Raw genomic sequence first — 18445 nt, forward strand, 5'->3', positions numbered from 1 at the left:
GTAACATCATGTAATTTTAAGTGTATTTATATTCTGCTCTTTAAAAATTAAAATAATGATTTCCTGCTGATCCTTATCCCTCCTCCCTCTAACCTGGAGTTCATGTATATGAATAGAAATTGTTCTCGAATCTGATCTACTGTATGAATCGTAAGCTCTACTTTTATGTTACTTTTTGGACATGATAATAGTAAGACTAATACAGGTCTGGGATGAACTGTTCTTTAGTTTGTCAGTTTTCAGTTTACGAAGTTGTTCAGAGTGGTTTCAATATAGTAGTTTCCAGTTTCACCATAATTTTCACAACACTGGTATTTTATTTATTTTTTACCTGTATTTTTGCCATTTTTAGTTTCTGACGAGGAAGAAAGTCAACTTGTTTAAAATCCCAAATTGTATTTGTATTTTCTCAGAAGTCTACGTCCATTGATGTGATATTTCTGAAGCTGTGATCTGATTGGTCCTCTCCAGTCTGCTGGGTGTGGCTACTGTTGCCATTTTGACAAGAAGTCAGATACATTTACATTGAAATACAATTATTAATAAAAAATCAAGAGGTTTAATGTGTGGGGAAAATTAAAATGCTTTCTGATTTTATTTGGGAAACTAGATCGCACTATTTGAGGAAAGACGTATAATGGCATCAGAACGTAATGTGATTTAAATGTACTGTTTAGTGATCATGAAGCCAAGCTTTGGTTACAAGTACTTTCAGTGCAATATGGAAAACAAAGAGACTCAGATAATGTGTTGTGAATTTAAAAGTAATGTGTTACTTGTTAAGCATCTGATTAAGTAACTTCAGTTGATTGTAATGTGTTTGCACCAACACTGCAAATGATTCAGTAGTAGTTCAGTTCAGTTATTTCTGATAACAAACTCTAAAATCATGACAAACAAATGAACAGATCAGTCATTACGAGTGAATCTAATTTGTTTTATTGTCATGTGAACATACTGGGTCTTACAAATTAATTTCTATCATAAAATAGTCATTCATAAACACTCAGCTTCTTCATAGACTGATGCAGTTAAAAAATATATTAAAAAAATCACAAGGCACATCATAATTTTATCTTCCTGAGGTTTTGTTACAATATTTTGTGGGTGATTTTTGAAAGTCAATTTCAGTACTTCAACTCTGGCATGACAATGTCTTTGTAACATTTACGACACAAAAATCAGCATCATGACATTTCTAAACCATGTTTTAAAACATCGATCTTGCACTGATCTCTGAAGCTGAGTGTTCGGTGATATGTTCTGAAGGCGGATATCATTATTTCTGAATGGGATCAGATTTGATTGACTGACAAATCTGATTACATTCAAAAACTGCTCTTACAGCTTTCCAGGACTGACATCACAGAAAATGTGACAGTATTGCACAGAATATACACAGCAGCACAAAATAACTACATAATAAAAAACACAGAGCAAATGCAACATATCTAAAATAGCTTCATAAACAGAACAGAAAAAGACATGAGACGGACAAAACACTGATAACAAATGAGAAAATGTGCAGGATAGCAAGCCTCTCGTAAATATAATAATGCTCATTAAAATGTATTACATTCAACATCACAATTCGACCAGTAGTACCTGAAGAATATAATAATAAAAAATAAAAACAGTGTGGAAATTGTGCTTCAACATTTTTCACAGCACATGTGCTTATGTTTTTCACAGAAAAGCATAAAATTAGAAGAAGAAAAAATAACCACACATAACATTCAGGAATTCATGTATTAAAATGAATAAATTATTCCCTTCAGGTAAACTGTAAATGGCAACACAACTGTAACATCAACAACATCAGTGGATATTGTTTCACAGCCGCCTTAAATTTTTTTTTGCATATTTGTGCACACAGAAAGCTCATGTTTCAGAGCATGACCCTGTCTGAAAATGCCCATCTTGGTGATGTATTCATGTAAACAGGCAAGATAATATAATCAGATCAGTGCATTGATAGGGTTTACAGTGTTCTGTGCTGGTGACTGCACTTCAGCAGCTGAAATAAAACAGGTTTAGCACTTATTGTTCTGTTATTGTGTCGGTTTGTTCCTCATTTTATTACTGATGTACAGTTTATTTGTGTTTCTTTGAAGCAGTGTTTGATGCTCATGTTTTATTTTAAAATGTATAAGACATATTATTCGACATATCACATTTCCTAAACAACGAAACAATATTATTGTGATTCTAAACAATGTGCAATATGATATGCTGATTATATGGCAATAACATTTTTATAACCAGGCCGTTAGTGTGTAATTAGTTTTGACTCTCTGGTTCATTGATTATAAAACATAGGATTACTTTTGATTAGGACTAAAAAGCTATGACTTCTAACTCCTTTTGTTTTGGAGGAGAGAGGCAATTTGTTCTGACACTTTCGTGAGGTAAACCGTTGATGGGCAGGATCTTGGAATAAAGTAGCTAGACATCCAGCTAAAATAGTAAATGAGATTACATACTGGTGGGAGGGAAGAGGATGGGTTTGTAGTATATAAAATAATTGCATATAAGCTTAATTTATGCTGGTATGAAACTGATTGAATTCAAGAAATACTTGGTGGACGTCCTAATTAATGCTGCTAGTGGTTCAATAAAGTCTTCCAAGTCATAGAGAAGAAAATAAGCATTGTTGATGAGCACCTCTTTTGAAATGTAATGGCTTTGAGATGATTATTTTGGTTATAGGGGATTTATAGATTATTTTGATCTAGTTGGTGAAATGTGTATTAAATCTAAAATGATTAAGTGTGGAGTAGAGATATTAACACTGCGCTGTCAAATTGTTTTCAAGCCATTGTTTTCCCATTAATAAATGCAGTTCAGTCAGTGTGTATTAAAGTGGAGATCACAGTTTGTAGTCTGGCAGACAGTGTTTCACTTCACTGGAGTGATATTGGTCAGAAGTTGGCACACTGCATTGAGTTTTGGTACTGTTATAAGACACTTCGTTTTTTCGCTCTTTAATAACCTACGAAATAACACAAGTTTGAAGAGTATAACTAGTCACCGACCGCATGTAATAATGTTATTACTTGTCAGCTTGTATTGTCAAATGCATTATGAAGCGAGCTTGCTTGGCATTATGTAGACAGCTTCTTAAGATGCTAACCATGAGCGAAAGGATTGCTTCATCGCAGCTGGCCTATACTTTAGAGTTGAACTAACACATGAAATGAACACGTAAACACTGAGAAAGAAGTTCTAGTTGGGAAATGTGCGAGAACTAGATTCCTGTACAAGCAGCTTAATTCATGTGTGTCAGAGAGAGACAAATGCAGAAGCAATGATATAAAAATGTGCTGTATAACGTCCTATTTGTAAATATAAATCATGGTAAAGCTTATAGTAGGCTAATGATGATATTGATACTTGGCCTCCCAAATGAACATAGCAGTAAAGTAGAAAGTGTAGTATCTTTGGCAGCCTCGTCATTGGCTGTGTTCTTGATTTAGAGCACATCATTCTCCTGAAGAAGAAGATAGATATTCAAAAAAAAGATTTAACAGGATTAATACACTAACACAAAAACATGAGAGAACAGAGAATGCTACTTTATAAGTAGTACAAATATCATTGATGTTTCACCTGATTATTTTGCTGCATACAGAATCCTGTTTGAAAAAAAAAAAAGCTTGAATTAAACATACATTGTTTTGTTTCATTAGAATATGCATATTTCCACATTTTAAAGAGGTCGAATGCTGCGAATGATTTCAATTTTTTCTTTCTCTTTGGAGTGTTACAAGCTCTTGGTGAATAAAGAAGATGTGAAGTTGCAAAGACTAAAGTCTCAAATCCAAAGAGATATTCTCTATAAAAGTTGAGACTCGTCCATGTCCTCCTAAAACGGCTCGTTCAAACACACCCCCACATCTCTACATCACTATGTGGGAAGATTTGCATAATGCCGCCCATAGATGTTCACGCATAGAAAGAAGGCATAACTTTAATTCTCATTGTAGTATTGTTGTTGCTGCCGCCATGCCGTATAGACGCTTTGTGTTTCGTTGTGATGGCGAAACTACTTTGTTTTTGCCTTCCAAAAGAAGACACAACTAGAAATCATGTTTATATCACGTTTATAATGGGTTTTATGTTTTTGTCTTGTCGCTCCGGCCGGACATGGCATCACAATATGTTAAGAGGCATAACATTTCTGTCACACGCTTGAGGTATTCGGCCAATCACAACACACCTCACTTTCCAGAGCGATGAGCTTTGTAAAAATCGACGCGTTTCAGAAGGCGGGGCATAGAGGAGAAACAATAATATAGTATGTGGAAAATAATGTTTTTTTTTTACCTTAAACCACATAAACACAGTTCATTACACCAAACACACAAAATAATGTTCTTTTTAGTAGCATCATATGACCCTTTAACAATTCTCTTCACACTTCATTTTATATTTGTGTCATGTTAAATCAGCTTTAATTCTCACCTTTCCTTTTTGCAAGAACACCACCGACTGCACAGACGAAGAGCAGCAGAGCAACACAAATTCCTGCTATAGCTCCTGGAGACAGTCCTGGAACAGCTGGAGACAGACAGACATTATTACTAGAGAGTAGGGTTATACTGTAGTCAAGATGACCAAAAAATCGAGACCAAGTCAAAACCACAACGAGTGTGGATTGAGAATGAGTCGAGTCGAGACCAGCACTATTCAAATGGAGCTTCTTTTTTGTTAAATATGTATAATACAATGAACAAGGGGGCATTAGGACTGGCTATGCATAGGGCCCGGGATCTTGTGCAGCGCCCCTGCACACCCTGTTATGCATTTGGACTTTGCTGCTTATAAATATCTTTATTTTGAAACATTTGACATCTTTGGATCGTGATAGTATGATATAGTAGGATAAAATATTCATGCTGAAGTCTTTATGTAAGGACCAAACGCCTGCTTCTTGTCAAGTTTTTAAAGTTAGTTTTCATCCATTTCAATTGGCTGGTAAAATAGTGGGGTTTTGTGATGTTTCTGGAAGGTGTGTTAAGGGCAGGTTTTTAGAGTAGGGCTGCTCTGTCAGTGGAAATGCAGCTTAATTTTGACTTCTCAGCTAAAGGTCCGAGGCTACAGGCTGCATGTGGCTTATTGTTAGCCCCGGCTTAGACTGGCTGACAGTGGAAAAGCTGCTATTGGGTCAAAGCTCTCTTGGATTGATATAAAACACATAAATGTATTTTAAAATGCACTGAAATGCATAGAATTATGCTCACCAGTGATAGAAATGCTGAAGCTCTTTAAACTGGTGACAACAACACTGCTACCGTTGTTGTTTCTGCTGCTGATCTGTAGTTTATATTCTCCAGAGTCTGTGGTTCTGGTGTTTGTGATGGTCAGAGATCCAGTCTGATGATCCAGCTTCAGTCTGTCTCTGAATCTCTCTTTACACTGAACATCTGAACAGATCTTACTCTGATCTCCAGTGATTTCGGCGATGAGAGTCTCATTACAATACCACGTCATCACAACATTTGGGGTTTTTGTTACACCAGGATGTAAAGTGACAGATTCTCCCTCCACTACAGACTTGGTCTTCATTTCATCTTGTCGAGCAGCAGGAACATCTGAAACACAAACCAATATCTGCTGGAGTATCTCTGCTGATGAAAAAAACCTGCATAACCTGAGAGAACTTTAAACATGAATGCAATTGTACAAATCTTTCTTGACTTTGAATCTGACAAACAAAACTAACTGTTAAAACTAACAACTGAATCACTCCACAAATAAATCTACAAATTACAAAATAACAATAAATGTGTTTTAAAGAAATTATATCATTTATGTGAATATACGGTTGTGTGATGTTTGCTTCTGGAAGGTGTGTTAAGGGCAGGTTTTTAGAGTAGCGCTGCTCTGTCAGTGGAAATGCAGCTTGATTTTGACCTCCCAGCTAAAGTCCGAGGCTACTGGCTCCACGTGGCTCATTGTTAGCCCCGGCTAGCACTGGCCCAGCAGTGGAAAAGCTGATATTGGGTCAAAGCTCTCTTGGATTGATATAAAACATGGAAATGTATTTAAAAATGCACTGAAATGCATAGAATTACGCTCACCGGTGACAGAAACGCTGAAGCTCTTTAAACTGGTGACAACAACACTGCTGTTACTGTTCCTGATCTTCAGTTTATATTCTCCAGAGTCTGTGGTTCTGGTGTTTGTGATGGTCAGAGATCCAGTCTGATGATCCAGCTTCAGTCTGTCTCTGAATCTCTCTTTACACTGAAGATCTGAACAGATCTTACTCTGATCTCCAGTGATTTCGGCGATGAGAGTCTCATTACAATACCACGTCATCACAACATTTGGGGTTTTTGTTACACCAGGATGTAAAGTGACAGATTCTCCCTCCACTACAGACTTGGTCTTCATTTCATCTCGTCGAGCAGCAGGAACATCTGAAACACAAACCAATATCTGCTGGAGTATCTCTGCTGATGAAAAAAACCTGCATAACCTGAGAAAACTTTAAACATGAGTGCACTTGTACAAACCTTTCTAAAACTAACAACTCCATCAATCCACAAATAAATCTACAAATTCCAAATGAACACTAAATGTGTTTTAAAGAAATTATCTATATCATTTATGTGAATATACAGTTAAGTGGAAAAACACACAAATGATGTACTTAAAACATGTATAATCTCCCTATTAACATTTATTAAATGACTCACCATTAACAGCAACTCTGAAGATCTTGGATTCGCTGCTGCTGTGGCTGATTATCACTAGTTTATATTCTCCAGAGTCTGTGTTTGTGATGTTGATGATGGTCAGAAATTCAGTCTGATGATCCAGCTTCAGTCTGTTTCTGAATCTCTCAGTACCTTTATTACACTGAACATCAGTACAGATAAAACGGAGATCTCCAGTGATTTTAGCGATGCGAGTATCATTAAAATACCATGCAACCTCTTCTTGTTGGTTTATTTTAACACCAGTGTGCAGAGTGACTGAATCTCCCTCATTCACAGACACGGACACATCATCTCCAGCTCCAGATGAACCTGAAGAAGAAATGAACAAACAATCATAAGCCAAACAAAAACACAACAGAAAAATGCAGTAAAATATTTTTCTATATATCATAAAGATTGTGAGTAGAGAAATATTTCTGGATTCATAATGTAACACACAACACTCAACACATACTGATTAATATTTTATCCTCTTTCTCTATACATATATTTGTGAATTCATGCAACCAACTATTTTCTTGTCTTCATGATGAATATTACACTTATTACACACTCATTCAGTAAAACCAATGAGATGTTCCTTTGCAGGCCACTCTCAAGTGCTACTGGTGTGTGTTATACACACACTTCACACACTTCAAAAACAGAAGTTTCAAAGGGCAGGACTTAAGAAAAGGACAGAATGAACAAGTGAGTATCATGTGATAAAGGTGTACTGCATAATTCACACTTCATTCATTTTTAGTTTAATGAGGATTTGTGTGTTTGTTTGTTTGTTTGTTTGTTTGTTTTATTAAAAATACAACAACAATCACTGTACACTATATAGAGATCACACCATCAGGGCATATTCTAACATAATTTATGAGCATAAAATATACAAAATCAAAACATTTATAAAAGATCAACTGTTTTAATAACATCATCCTGCACAAAGTTATGCTTAGATTGTAACTGTTCATCTAAGCACAGAATTGTATAAATTGTGTTGCGTTATTTAATGATGTCAGCTATTGATTTATTGAGGTATTGTTATGAGCCAACAGCCTTTTACCTTCATCTTTTTGACTTTAAAAGTGTGTTGCTTGATAACTTTTCTAAAAGGTAAATATATGATATTGGCATCATAGGCAAAAAAAAAAAAAAAAAAACACTACTTTGGTGAAGGCAGCAGAAACCTTGCTGATCACATCCTCAAAATTTGCTGTAAAGCTTTGAAACGAAGAACAATAAGACCCTCATTACTAGGGTCACTGATGATTTCTAAACAATGTATTTTCTTCTTTACAAATGTACATGTACAAAAGGTGTTTTTTGAATATAAAGTAATTATAGGTGGAAATGGAAGAGCATTTAACATTTAAATGTCTTAGTAGGACAAAATCTTCATTTTCAAAACTAAAATAATACAAAGACTGTTGATTTTATCAAATAAATGCTTAGTTCCCTTTGCTGTAATGTACTGGATAGTCAACAATCACAATCATTCATTGAATTCAGAGCGGGTCAAAACCTCCTTTCAGCAGAAAAAGTAGGTGCTCTTAAACTGCATAAACACATTCCATTACACCAAATACACAAAATGATTTTCTTTTTAGCAACGTCTAATGACCCTTTTAATTAATTGTTTAAACCGGGCCTTCAGCACTTTTATAAGAGGGTTTTATATAGAGGGTTATTAACCAACTTTACATGTGTGAACGATAGTGCAAAAATACCTTTTTTACAAACAAACAAATAAATAATACTCAAATGATCAATACAAAACTACGCCCTTCCATATTGTTTATGTTCAGACTTCCGGTCTGCATGTTGTTAAAGCATAGCAAAATGGTGGTCACTGTTATTTCCAGGCTGCCATTTGGCCGTGGCATAGTGGCCAACGACAATCCTGCAGCGTTCTGCTCAAGCTTTGATTAAAAATAAATACATAAATAAAAAACTTTAAAGTAGCCTCAGACGTGATCATTTAGGATTGGAGAGAATTCTCTGCAGGACTGCAGAGCCTAATGATTGCAGCATCGTTAGGCCAGAACCGGTCAGAACGATATACAATTATATAAATACATTCTAAACCCTTAACTATTTAAAACAACAATTTGTGCACTTATGAAACAGAAATAAATCAATGGAAGAGTACAGCTGAGTTTAAGTTTCATGAAATGAAACCCGTTTTTCCCCGGTGATCACAAGCGACCGTAACAAATACTAAATGTCTTACCAAGCAGGAAAAATCGGCAGATGCATCCCAACAAAAAAGCACCTGTGTTCTTCATCTCTTTCCCGTTGTGTAATAATAATAATAATAATTATAATAATAATAATAAATTAAACGAGGATTCTATTGAAATGTCGATGAAATCAAAGTGAAAGTAACAAATCTGTAGCGTGAATAAAACACAAGCTCTGCGTCGAAGCTTTATGTCGTATTTTGTTAAAAAGAAAGAAAGAAAATAGTCGCTAACAACTGTATAAAAAAGTTCGAAACCGTCCTTCTGCATCACCTCATCGCTACGTTTCGAGTTTTTGACACTAGTGCTTCGAAAAACAGTGTTCTGTGCTCGACTGTCACGTGACCTGTGAAAACGAAACTTCCTCACCTCACACGTCACGCTAGGCTCGAACATAGACATATTTATTTATTTATTTATTTATTTATTTATGTCAAAGGCTCAAATACAAAGCGCAATCCATTTAGTGCAATGTTATATTTTTATCAGTCAGCATCTATGTGTATATAGTGCTTTACGTGGCGTATCGTTGTTTATTATAGCACTACTATTAAAAAAATGACGTGAAAGTATGTGACTGAATACAAATTAAAACACTTTGCGGGATCAACCACTGCCCAAAAAAGACAGAAGTCCTTTTTTAACCACAAACATTTGTGCTGTTTGTAAACGCCGTCCTCTGTTGTCAACAGCTCACATTGGCGAGAACAAATATATATATATTATTGCAATTATAGGCTAAATGCTAAAGGCTAAATACATTTGGGAAACTGTATCGCTCCACACACACATGCCGCTTTGCTGGCACATATGCATATTAAATAGACAATTAAACCTTACAATGACATCCCAATAAACAAAAAATCTGAATGATGCAGTTGGTGTCGAAATGTTTTATTGACCACCAGATGGCGAGGAGAGCACTGTGTCAAAAGCTTCGAAGCATTAACGCAGTTTGTTGTAAAAACATTTTTTCTCTTTTATACCAAGGGACCAGATTACTAATCCACGCTCACACAACTTTTACATCGTTTTACTCAATTTCCTTTTTGTTGAAGCAAATTAAAGTATAGTTAATGGTATTTGTTTTTAAAGATTTTATAAAACTTGTTGAGAAGGGAAACTTTGTTGTCAGCTGACTGCAATATCACCCCAACAAATAAACATCTCAATTGCATTGTCTTTAAATTTGCAACAAACAAATGTACATCAAGTTTAATTTTTATCATTACATTATGGAAAATTATGAACTTTTATCACAATATGCAATTTTTTTGAGAAGGACCTGTACTTAAATATATCTTTTAGTGTCTTAATTGTTAATATTTTTATAATGCATTAGCTTTTTGTCGATTCACTTTTTCACATTTAAAAATATGTAGCAAAAACAGCAGAGGGGTTTATTGAAAAAGCACATTCGTTCTCTGCCAGCAGGTGTCATTTCAGAACTAACAGACAGTTTCCTCAGTAACCGCAGCACAAAGCAGTTTGAAAGGTGCAGCGCTCAAGTTTATTCAGTGAAAATTGATATAGATTAGTATGTAGATTGAACTTCAAAAGGCTATGATTTCACTTGAAATCATAGCCTTTTGAAGTTTAATCTACATACTAATCTATATTGCAATTATTGTATTTCTGTCCCCAATTTTAAGACCTCTTATAATTAAGACTTTCTGTATCATTTAAGAGTTTACATGGCCTTAAATTGAAATTATTTAACTTAAGTGTTTTTAAGGACCCACGGAAAACCTAAGAACATAGTTCAGTGCAAACAGTTCTGTCATGCATTTGGCAAAACGCTTTTGTTGACAATGCATTTTACCTTTGAAATTTGAAGCAAGTGCAACTCTGGCGTCCCAGTTGTTTGTGCATTGTGATGTGATGGCGATTTAAATAACAGATTTCCAAACAATCCAAACATATAAGTGTCCTCTTGAATTTGTAGATGAAAAGATAATCTGTTTACCATCTTGACTGTAAAATGCTGTTTTTACACATCCTACTATGCTGAAATTAATACGGGGAGCGGCTGGAAACTACTGACCTCTCCTGGATGGAGAAAGTATTAACATTATAAACTGAAAGTAATCTTTACGTGACTTACATTTCAAATATTTTAAAATTAATCATTCGTGTCTAAAATGATCCAGCGGGTTGTACTAAAAGATACTGCGGGCCGTATACAGCAGTTTCAGTTTCTTATAAGCAAAAATACCATAATTCCTCAAATAAAAGCTGGGGCATTTATTTACCTGAACTACAGAAGGTAACAGACTTTTATTTTGAAGAAGGCTTTTATAAGAAGCAGGCCTTTATTTCTAATTCCATCTGTTTGATAAGTAATTGTTTTAAGTATCCCATTTTAAATTAAAAGCGATATCATTCCAGTGGACAGAGATCATAACATTAGCACAGAATCAGTTCAGAATCAATCACCAAAAGAATCAGTTCGGTTCAGACGCGCTCTGTGTCAGTCTGCTTCACACTGAATCACACATGCGCAGTATCATCAGCTCCTCTGTTCTCGAAATCGGATGCGTCCGACAGAAACAGTTCTGCAACAGATGCAACCGGTTCTTGACTCGAGAACGAGAAACGCTCAGGCAGTGGGCGTGTACGTTCGTTATCTGGCTCTGCTGCACAAATTTCCCCCCGGCCTTTATTTGTCCGTGTTGACCATGCCCCCGGCCACTATAAGAGGCCTGCCGTTTATTTGACTACCGGTTTTTATTTGAGGAATTACGGTAGATTGCATTAGCGCCCCCTTTTGGTCGGCTGTAAACGTCATTTAATCTGACACTTTTTCTTTTGATGAATCAGCAGGCCGACGGCCTTCAGATGGATGGCCGTTCTGATCTCAGTACCATGTTTCATTCCTCAGACTCTGTCCAGTGTTGTGATTCTGCTGAAGCTGTGATCTGATTGGTCATCGCTGCTCTGGTGGGCGTGATCGAACATATATAAAGAACATATATTCCCACATCTAGAACCTAAATGTAGTTATAATTTTTCATACTTTTATAATTTATTAATCTATTATCTATAATCTAATCCAATATTTTTTTTTAATGGCTTCATATGTTTTCTGCTGGTAAGGATGTTCATTACCAAAGATCAATATCAGTTTAGTTTCTTCTAGGGATGTCCTGAGCCGATGTCAAGTATCAGGATCTTTTTTTCTGAGCCGATCCTTTTATGTCAGCTGTCCTGCCAATGTCATGCAATAGGAGTGGGTTTGCCAAATGCCATTAAAGGGGGCATCTGATGCCTATTTTCTACAAGTTGATGTGACTTTTTAGGGTCTTAATGAAAAGTCTATAACAAACTTTGGTCAAAATTTCTAAATGGTAATGTAAAACAACACCCTTTTTACCTTATGTAAGACAAGTTAAGTTTTTCATTATAATTATGACTTTTATATCATAATTTCAATTTTTTCAATCTAATTAAATATTAATTTTGTCTCAAAGTGATGTATGCTGATGGTCTTATAGTAACAAAACACCCAATGGGGCTCTTACCTGACTGGCATAACACAGAATTAAGGCTTTGGAACATTTTCCATTTTATTTTTAATACAATCTTTTTTTGAGATATTTTATTTAGGTGTTAAAATAAAGTAGACCCAATCTGTATATATGAATTAAATGTTTGAACAACATTATGAGAATGCCAAAATACAACCAAACCAAATCTTCTGTGAAACTCAGATCTGTTTTAATGGCACTTGTTACATGAACATACAAAGATCTTACAAGTTTCTTTTAATGCTTTTATGAGCTCAAGTCAAGTCACCTTTATTTATATAGTGATTTATACGATACGCATTGTGTCAAAGCAATTATACAGTGCTTTAAAGCACATTTTCTTTGGATGATGCAAGAGAAAACCAAAAGGGAAAAAAAAATTGTGCAAGGCATAAGTGTGCAAGGCACGTTTTGGTTTTCTGCTGAGGTTGCAATACAAATTTTGGTGAGGGGTGCCACTGAAATAACATTTCTGAAAACATTTACAAAAACAGAAGCATTATACATTTTACATACTTAATCTCACTGTTCTTCTAAACTTTAGCTAAACAAAGGAAAAAAATAAATAAATAAAAACAATTGACAAAGAAGACATTCAGGGTGAAGTAGCAAACATTTGAACATTATAACAAAGTGCATATTTGTGTCATATCAGTAAAATTACTTACAGTGAATAGACTTGTTGTGAAAATATACAAATATAGAAGTTAATATATATATATATATATTTGGCATTTTGTTCTGGTTCAGTTATTGCAGTTCCTGTTACTACAGGTTCAGTTCCTGAGATCCAGTTCCCAGCGTTTTGATCAAAAACACTATGGTAATACTTCATGGATCAACACTTGCAGGATTTGAAACTTTAACCACAGATCTGTGACCCCACAAACAAACAAATACAAAGTGCTTCTTCAATTTAAAAAAAGATTCCTGCTAAAAACGGCAGTTTAGTGTAACGTGAATGTTAGGAGAAACAGCACACTGTGTTACATCAGGGATGTTTCTCTCTGGTGTTGTCAATATGCTAATACGGTTAATAATGACCGTGAGGTCACAAGTAACGGTAGTACCGACTCAAATTAGCACCTGTGTGTTTGACTGACACTCATTAGTGTATTTGCACTTGCATCGCACATTTTTATATTACTTGTTCAAAACCAAAAAAAAAAAAAATCAGTCATTTAATGAAACAAATGGACAAAAAGTCTTGCAGTTTAAAAGCTGCTTTTATTAATGTCAGCTATTTTTAATTTACTCAAATGTCCTTTTAGTTTTTATTGTATTTAGTCACCCTTATTTTTGGTTAAGTTTTAGTTTCCTAATTTTAGTAAAAGAAAACATGACATTTAGTCATGCTGCATGTTTAACTGATCATCATGATTACTTTGCTCAAAATCTAATTTCATGATTTATAATATTTCTCATTCTAATGTTTAGGGGACAAATAAAACTGGATTTTAGTAAATTAAAACTTAATTTTAGTCTTGTCTTTTTGTCAATAATACTGCATGTTGAGATAGTTACCTTTAGTGTTTAATGACTGGTATTGTGCAGACTGCTGAAATCTAAATCTGTAATATAATAAGATATAATAATACATAATTTATAAACCATAAATAATAATAATAATATATCTATAATAAGCTATTTCTCTTTGAACAATGATAGCTTTATCCACTCCTCTCCTTGTTTCTTTTCAATGAAAATATCTAAATAAAAACAGGGTTATGTTAATGTCTCACCGGCCGCCTCAGACTCATCTGGTTTAATGACGATTCATGAGGAATGCTTGCCTCTACAAGCTCAGTCTGATTTGAAAGATTCAGTTCACATTGTATTTCACCTGAAGACTTCGCTGCGCCTTGTTGTCTGTTAGAAAAATAATAACTCGAATTAAACACACATTACTCTGGTTAACTAGTGTACAAAAATAATAATAATAAAAAATTATTATATATATATATATATATATATATATATATATATATATATATATATATATATATATATATATATATATATATATATATATTTATATATATATATATATTTATATATATATATATAAAGATTATTTCCACACAAAAATTTCTAATTTTCATCTTGTTAGATCAGTAGTATGTAACACTCACATTTCCTTATTGAATGGCACTTGCAAGAGTAAATTAAACCAGCAGATGCAACCAGAAACACCAGAACAGCAGAAACAGCAGCATACATTCCTGTTCGGTCAGCTGAAGAAAGACATTTCTACTAGTGAGCGACTGATAATCCATCCAATATTTATCAATATTTCTGACTGAAATTTATGTCATTCTACTTTGGTCATCAGTTGTTTATGTGTTGGTTGTCTGGTGAGTTTTTGAGGAACAGAAGTTAAAACAGCATCACATCACATAACATCACATCACTGTAAGCAACAGAGTTCTCTAGAACAATGACTAATATTAAGCAGTTTTTCATTGTTAACTTTAGACTTGTTAACAGCACATGCTTCTTGTGTCTCTTGATGTGTGTCGTATGTGAGGTGATAGAGATGATCGGTTATATTTTAACATTGAGTCACACAGCTCACCATTTTAAACAGGCTACAATGATAAAAGATACTCACCGCTGACTGAAACACTGAAGCTCCTCATGATGGTGAATCTGCTGCTGCTGATCTGTAGTTTATATTCTCCAGAGTCTGTGGTTCTGGTGTTTGTGATGGTCAGAGATCCAGTCTGATGATCCAGCTTCAGTCTGTCTCTGAATCTCTCTTTACACTGAACATCTGAACAGATCTTACTGGCTTGTCCCATGATTTCAGCGATGCAAGTCTCATTAAAATTCCACGTCTCTAAATCATTTGGGTTTTTTATTTCTCCAGTGTATAAAGTGACAGATTCTCCCTCCTTCACTGACTTTCTCTTTATTTCATCTCGTTCAGCAGCAGAAACATCTGAAACACAAACCAACAGCTGGTTGTAGATCACCATGAAAAATCTGTGAATATGAAACTGGTTTTCATTTGCTTTCTGAAAAGCAACATTTGATGACATTTTGTGCTTATGAACACATTTTGAATAGCTTGTTTGAATCAAATCCTCTGAAAAGGTGATCAGAGATTGTACGATGAAAATCTAGCATCTTCTCCATAACAAGACTATCACTAAACACATTGATGTAAAATGTTTTAAATGTACAAGATTTGCTTTAAAACCTAATGACTCACTATGTACTACAACACCTAATATAATTTCACTGGTGTTGCCGCTGATCTCTAGTTGATAAAGTCCAGAGTCTGTGGTTCTGGTGTCTCTGATGGTCAGAGATCCAGTCTGATTGTCCAGCTTCAGTCTGTCTCTGAATCTTTCAGGACACTCATCATCTGTACAGATCTTACTCTGATCTCCAGTGATTACAGCAATGCGAATGTCATTCATAAACCATTTAATAAACTGCTTTTGGTCTGTTTTAACATCAGAGTGTAGAGTGACTGAATCTTCCTCCATCACAGACACTGATAATCCATCTGCACCAACACCAAGATAACCTGAAGAAGAAGAAAAATGTTAATTATAAGCTAAACTTAATTAAACAACATACATGTAATTAATAATCTTGTGCATCATACAACCCGATACATGACAGTCAGGGCTTTCACATTTAAAATGATCAAAACACAAAACAGGGAATACTTGACAGGAGGAAGGATGAATAAATATTAAAGATGGTTAACATTTATAAAACTTGTACCAGTAATGTAATGATTGTAATGATATGAGCTACAGTAGGCCCTGCTTATTGTGTTTTTTTTTATTATTATTATTATTATTTTATATATTAAAACATCAAGCAACACACATTTTAAATAAAACCATGAATTAATAAAAACTCAACTTTGAAATCAAACTTAACTAAATGTATATGCTAGTTTAAATTGAAAAATTCCAATTTAATAGTAAATTCACTTGCATAAAACATGATTATATACTTTGTGCATTACAGATAAAGAGAAAAAACACCTCTGAAAAAACATCATTGAAAACATTAACAAAATTAGCTTTTATACATAATGACTTACCATATACAGCAACAATGAAGATCCTTGTAATGTTTGTACTGATTTTGCCTCTTCTGCTGGTGATCTGTAGATGATAAAGTCCAGAGTCTGTGGTTCTGAAGTTCATGATGGTCAGAGATCCATTCCGATGATCCAGCTTCAGTCTGTCTCTGAATCTCTCATCACCATCTTTACACTGAACATCTGTACAGTTATAACTCTGATCTCCAGTGATTACAGCTATTTGAAAGCCATTAAAATACCATTTAATCATTTCTGGTTGATATGTTTTAATGCCAGTAGGTAAACTGACTGAATCTCCCTCAATCACTGACATTGATCTTCTATCTGTATCGACACCAAAAAAACCTGAAAAAGAAAAAAAGAATGTTAAGGATAAATCACTGCTGATATGAGACAAAAACACAAACATACATGTGCCTCGTAGATGATTTTGAACAACTAAATGAACATCATACAACTCATGAATATTACCCATTAAAAAAGTTAAGTCTTTTATTTTTAGTTGTACTGTTTGAATCTCCGACATAATTTACATGTTTTCATTTGCATTTTTATTCATTTGGCAGAGACTTTAATCCAAAGCTACTTCATTACCAAATCACTTACACTGACTTTTTTTTTTTTTTTTTAGTATATTTTGCCACATTTATTTCCATTCACACCAATGAAGTGTTGAGTTGCATTTGATGACAAAATTGAGACAAGCTGAATTGTTACCATTTTTCCTGAGATGCATGCAGATTCCATGAAAGAGAAGCGTCTTCTCCTCTGCATTAAAACTAACTGTTAAAACTAACAACTTAATCCACAAATAAATCTACAAATTCCAAATTAACAATAAAGGTGTTTTAAATAAATGATCTATATCATATCTATATCATCTGTATAATCTCCCTATTAACATTTATTAAATGACTCACCATGAACAGCAACTCTGAAGATTTTTGAATCGCTGCTGCTGCTTTTGATTATCACTTATAAACTCCAGAGTCTGTGTTCATGATGGTGAAAGATCCAGTCTGATGATTTGTCTTCAGTCGGTCTCTGGATCTCTCAGTACCTTTATTATTACACTGAACATCTATACTGATATGACTGAGATCTCCACTGATTGGAGCAATGCAAGTGTAATTAAAAAAAAAATAAAAACATAAATTTTTTTTTTAGGTTTGATTTAACATCAGTGTTTAGAGTGACTGTGTCTCCCTCCATCACAAACACTGACAGATCATCTGCACCAGCTCAATATGAACATTAAAAAGTGTTGTCTCACAGGAAATGAGAGAAAAGAGCAGACAGATGTGTAGGGAGAGAAGCTCTGCCTAGAGTTTTGAGACAGATTTTGATAACTTTAGAAAGATAACTGAGGTGACAATGGAGCCTCAAGAGCATTCTTTGGTATTTGCATCCAGGTTGTGTGAAGTGTTTAGCTGTTACAGTGGTGTGCTAAATTAAACTAAACAAAACCTCATGGTTAAGTCTGCATTAATTGCACATGTAGTGTGTGGGTGACGTAGAGATCACCCATTGGTTATATCAAATTTGTAAGTGCATATTTAAATGGGCTGTGCCAGTTGGGTGATGCGATTGGTTGTAACATCTGCCCTATTGGTTTGTTGTCATTCCGGCTCAACGTGCTGCAGGAGAAAAGGCTGGTAGCAGGCGAATCAGTTGGACTACTTGATGAGCAGCTAGTTTGTGGTTGGCCGGTTGTTTAATCAGCGCTCTGTGGCGTTACCGCTAGTGGCGATTGTACACCGGCTGCAGATCATCTACGTAAGGGAAATCATCATCCTTGGCTGGGCATCACATGCCGTTATATCTGGCATTAGCAACAAACAGCCTGGTCGGCGCTGTTGTCTTGCCCTGATTTTATGATTGTGTTTTCTT

At 34.7% G+C, this 18445-nt stretch overlaps 2 protein-coding genes across 2 annotated transcripts in view; both read right to left on the reverse strand.

The window, feature by feature from the left end:
- LOC132160281 (uncharacterized) overlaps positions 1–18445 on the reverse strand; it is a 159623-nt gene that overhangs the window by 8679 nt on the left and 132499 nt on the right. The window lies entirely within an intron of this gene.
- On the reverse strand, positions 917–16918 carry LOC132160339 (uncharacterized). Its single transcript, XM_059570103.1, has 9 exons — positions 16553–16918; positions 15701–16021; positions 15146–15427; positions 14908–14955; positions 6705–7025; positions 6078–6425; positions 4465–4560; positions 3610–3635; positions 917–3490 (listed from the first exon to the last, which is right to left on the reverse strand). The coding sequence occupies exons 1-9, from the start codon at positions 16866–16868 to the stop codon at positions 3473–3475; spliced, it is 1776 nt and encodes a 591-aa protein (XP_059426086.1). The 5' UTR covers positions 16869–16918; the 3' UTR covers positions 917–3472.

Source organism: Carassius carassius, chromosome 16, assembly GCF_963082965.1.
Source record: "Carassius carassius chromosome 16, fCarCar2.1, whole genome shotgun sequence".
Taxonomy (NCBI): domain Eukaryota; kingdom Metazoa; phylum Chordata; class Actinopteri; order Cypriniformes; family Cyprinidae; genus Carassius; species Carassius carassius.

What these genes read in the sequence shown, in the direction of transcription:
- LOC132160339 (XM_059570103.1), bottom strand. Translation starts at nt 16,868, where the DNA reads ATGTCAGTGATTGAGGGAGATTCAGTCAGTTTACCTACTGGCATTAAA. An exon ending in CTTCATTGTTGCTGTATATG is followed by an intron (nt 16,022 to 16,552) that starts GTAAGTCATTAT and finishes CTTCTTCTTCAG; the next exon opens with GTTATCTTGGTGTTGGTGCA. An exon ending in TCATTGTTCTAGAGAACTCT is followed by an intron (nt 7,026 to 14,907) that starts GTTGCTTACAGT and finishes GTTCATCTGGAG; the next exon opens with CTGGAGATGATGTGTCCGTG.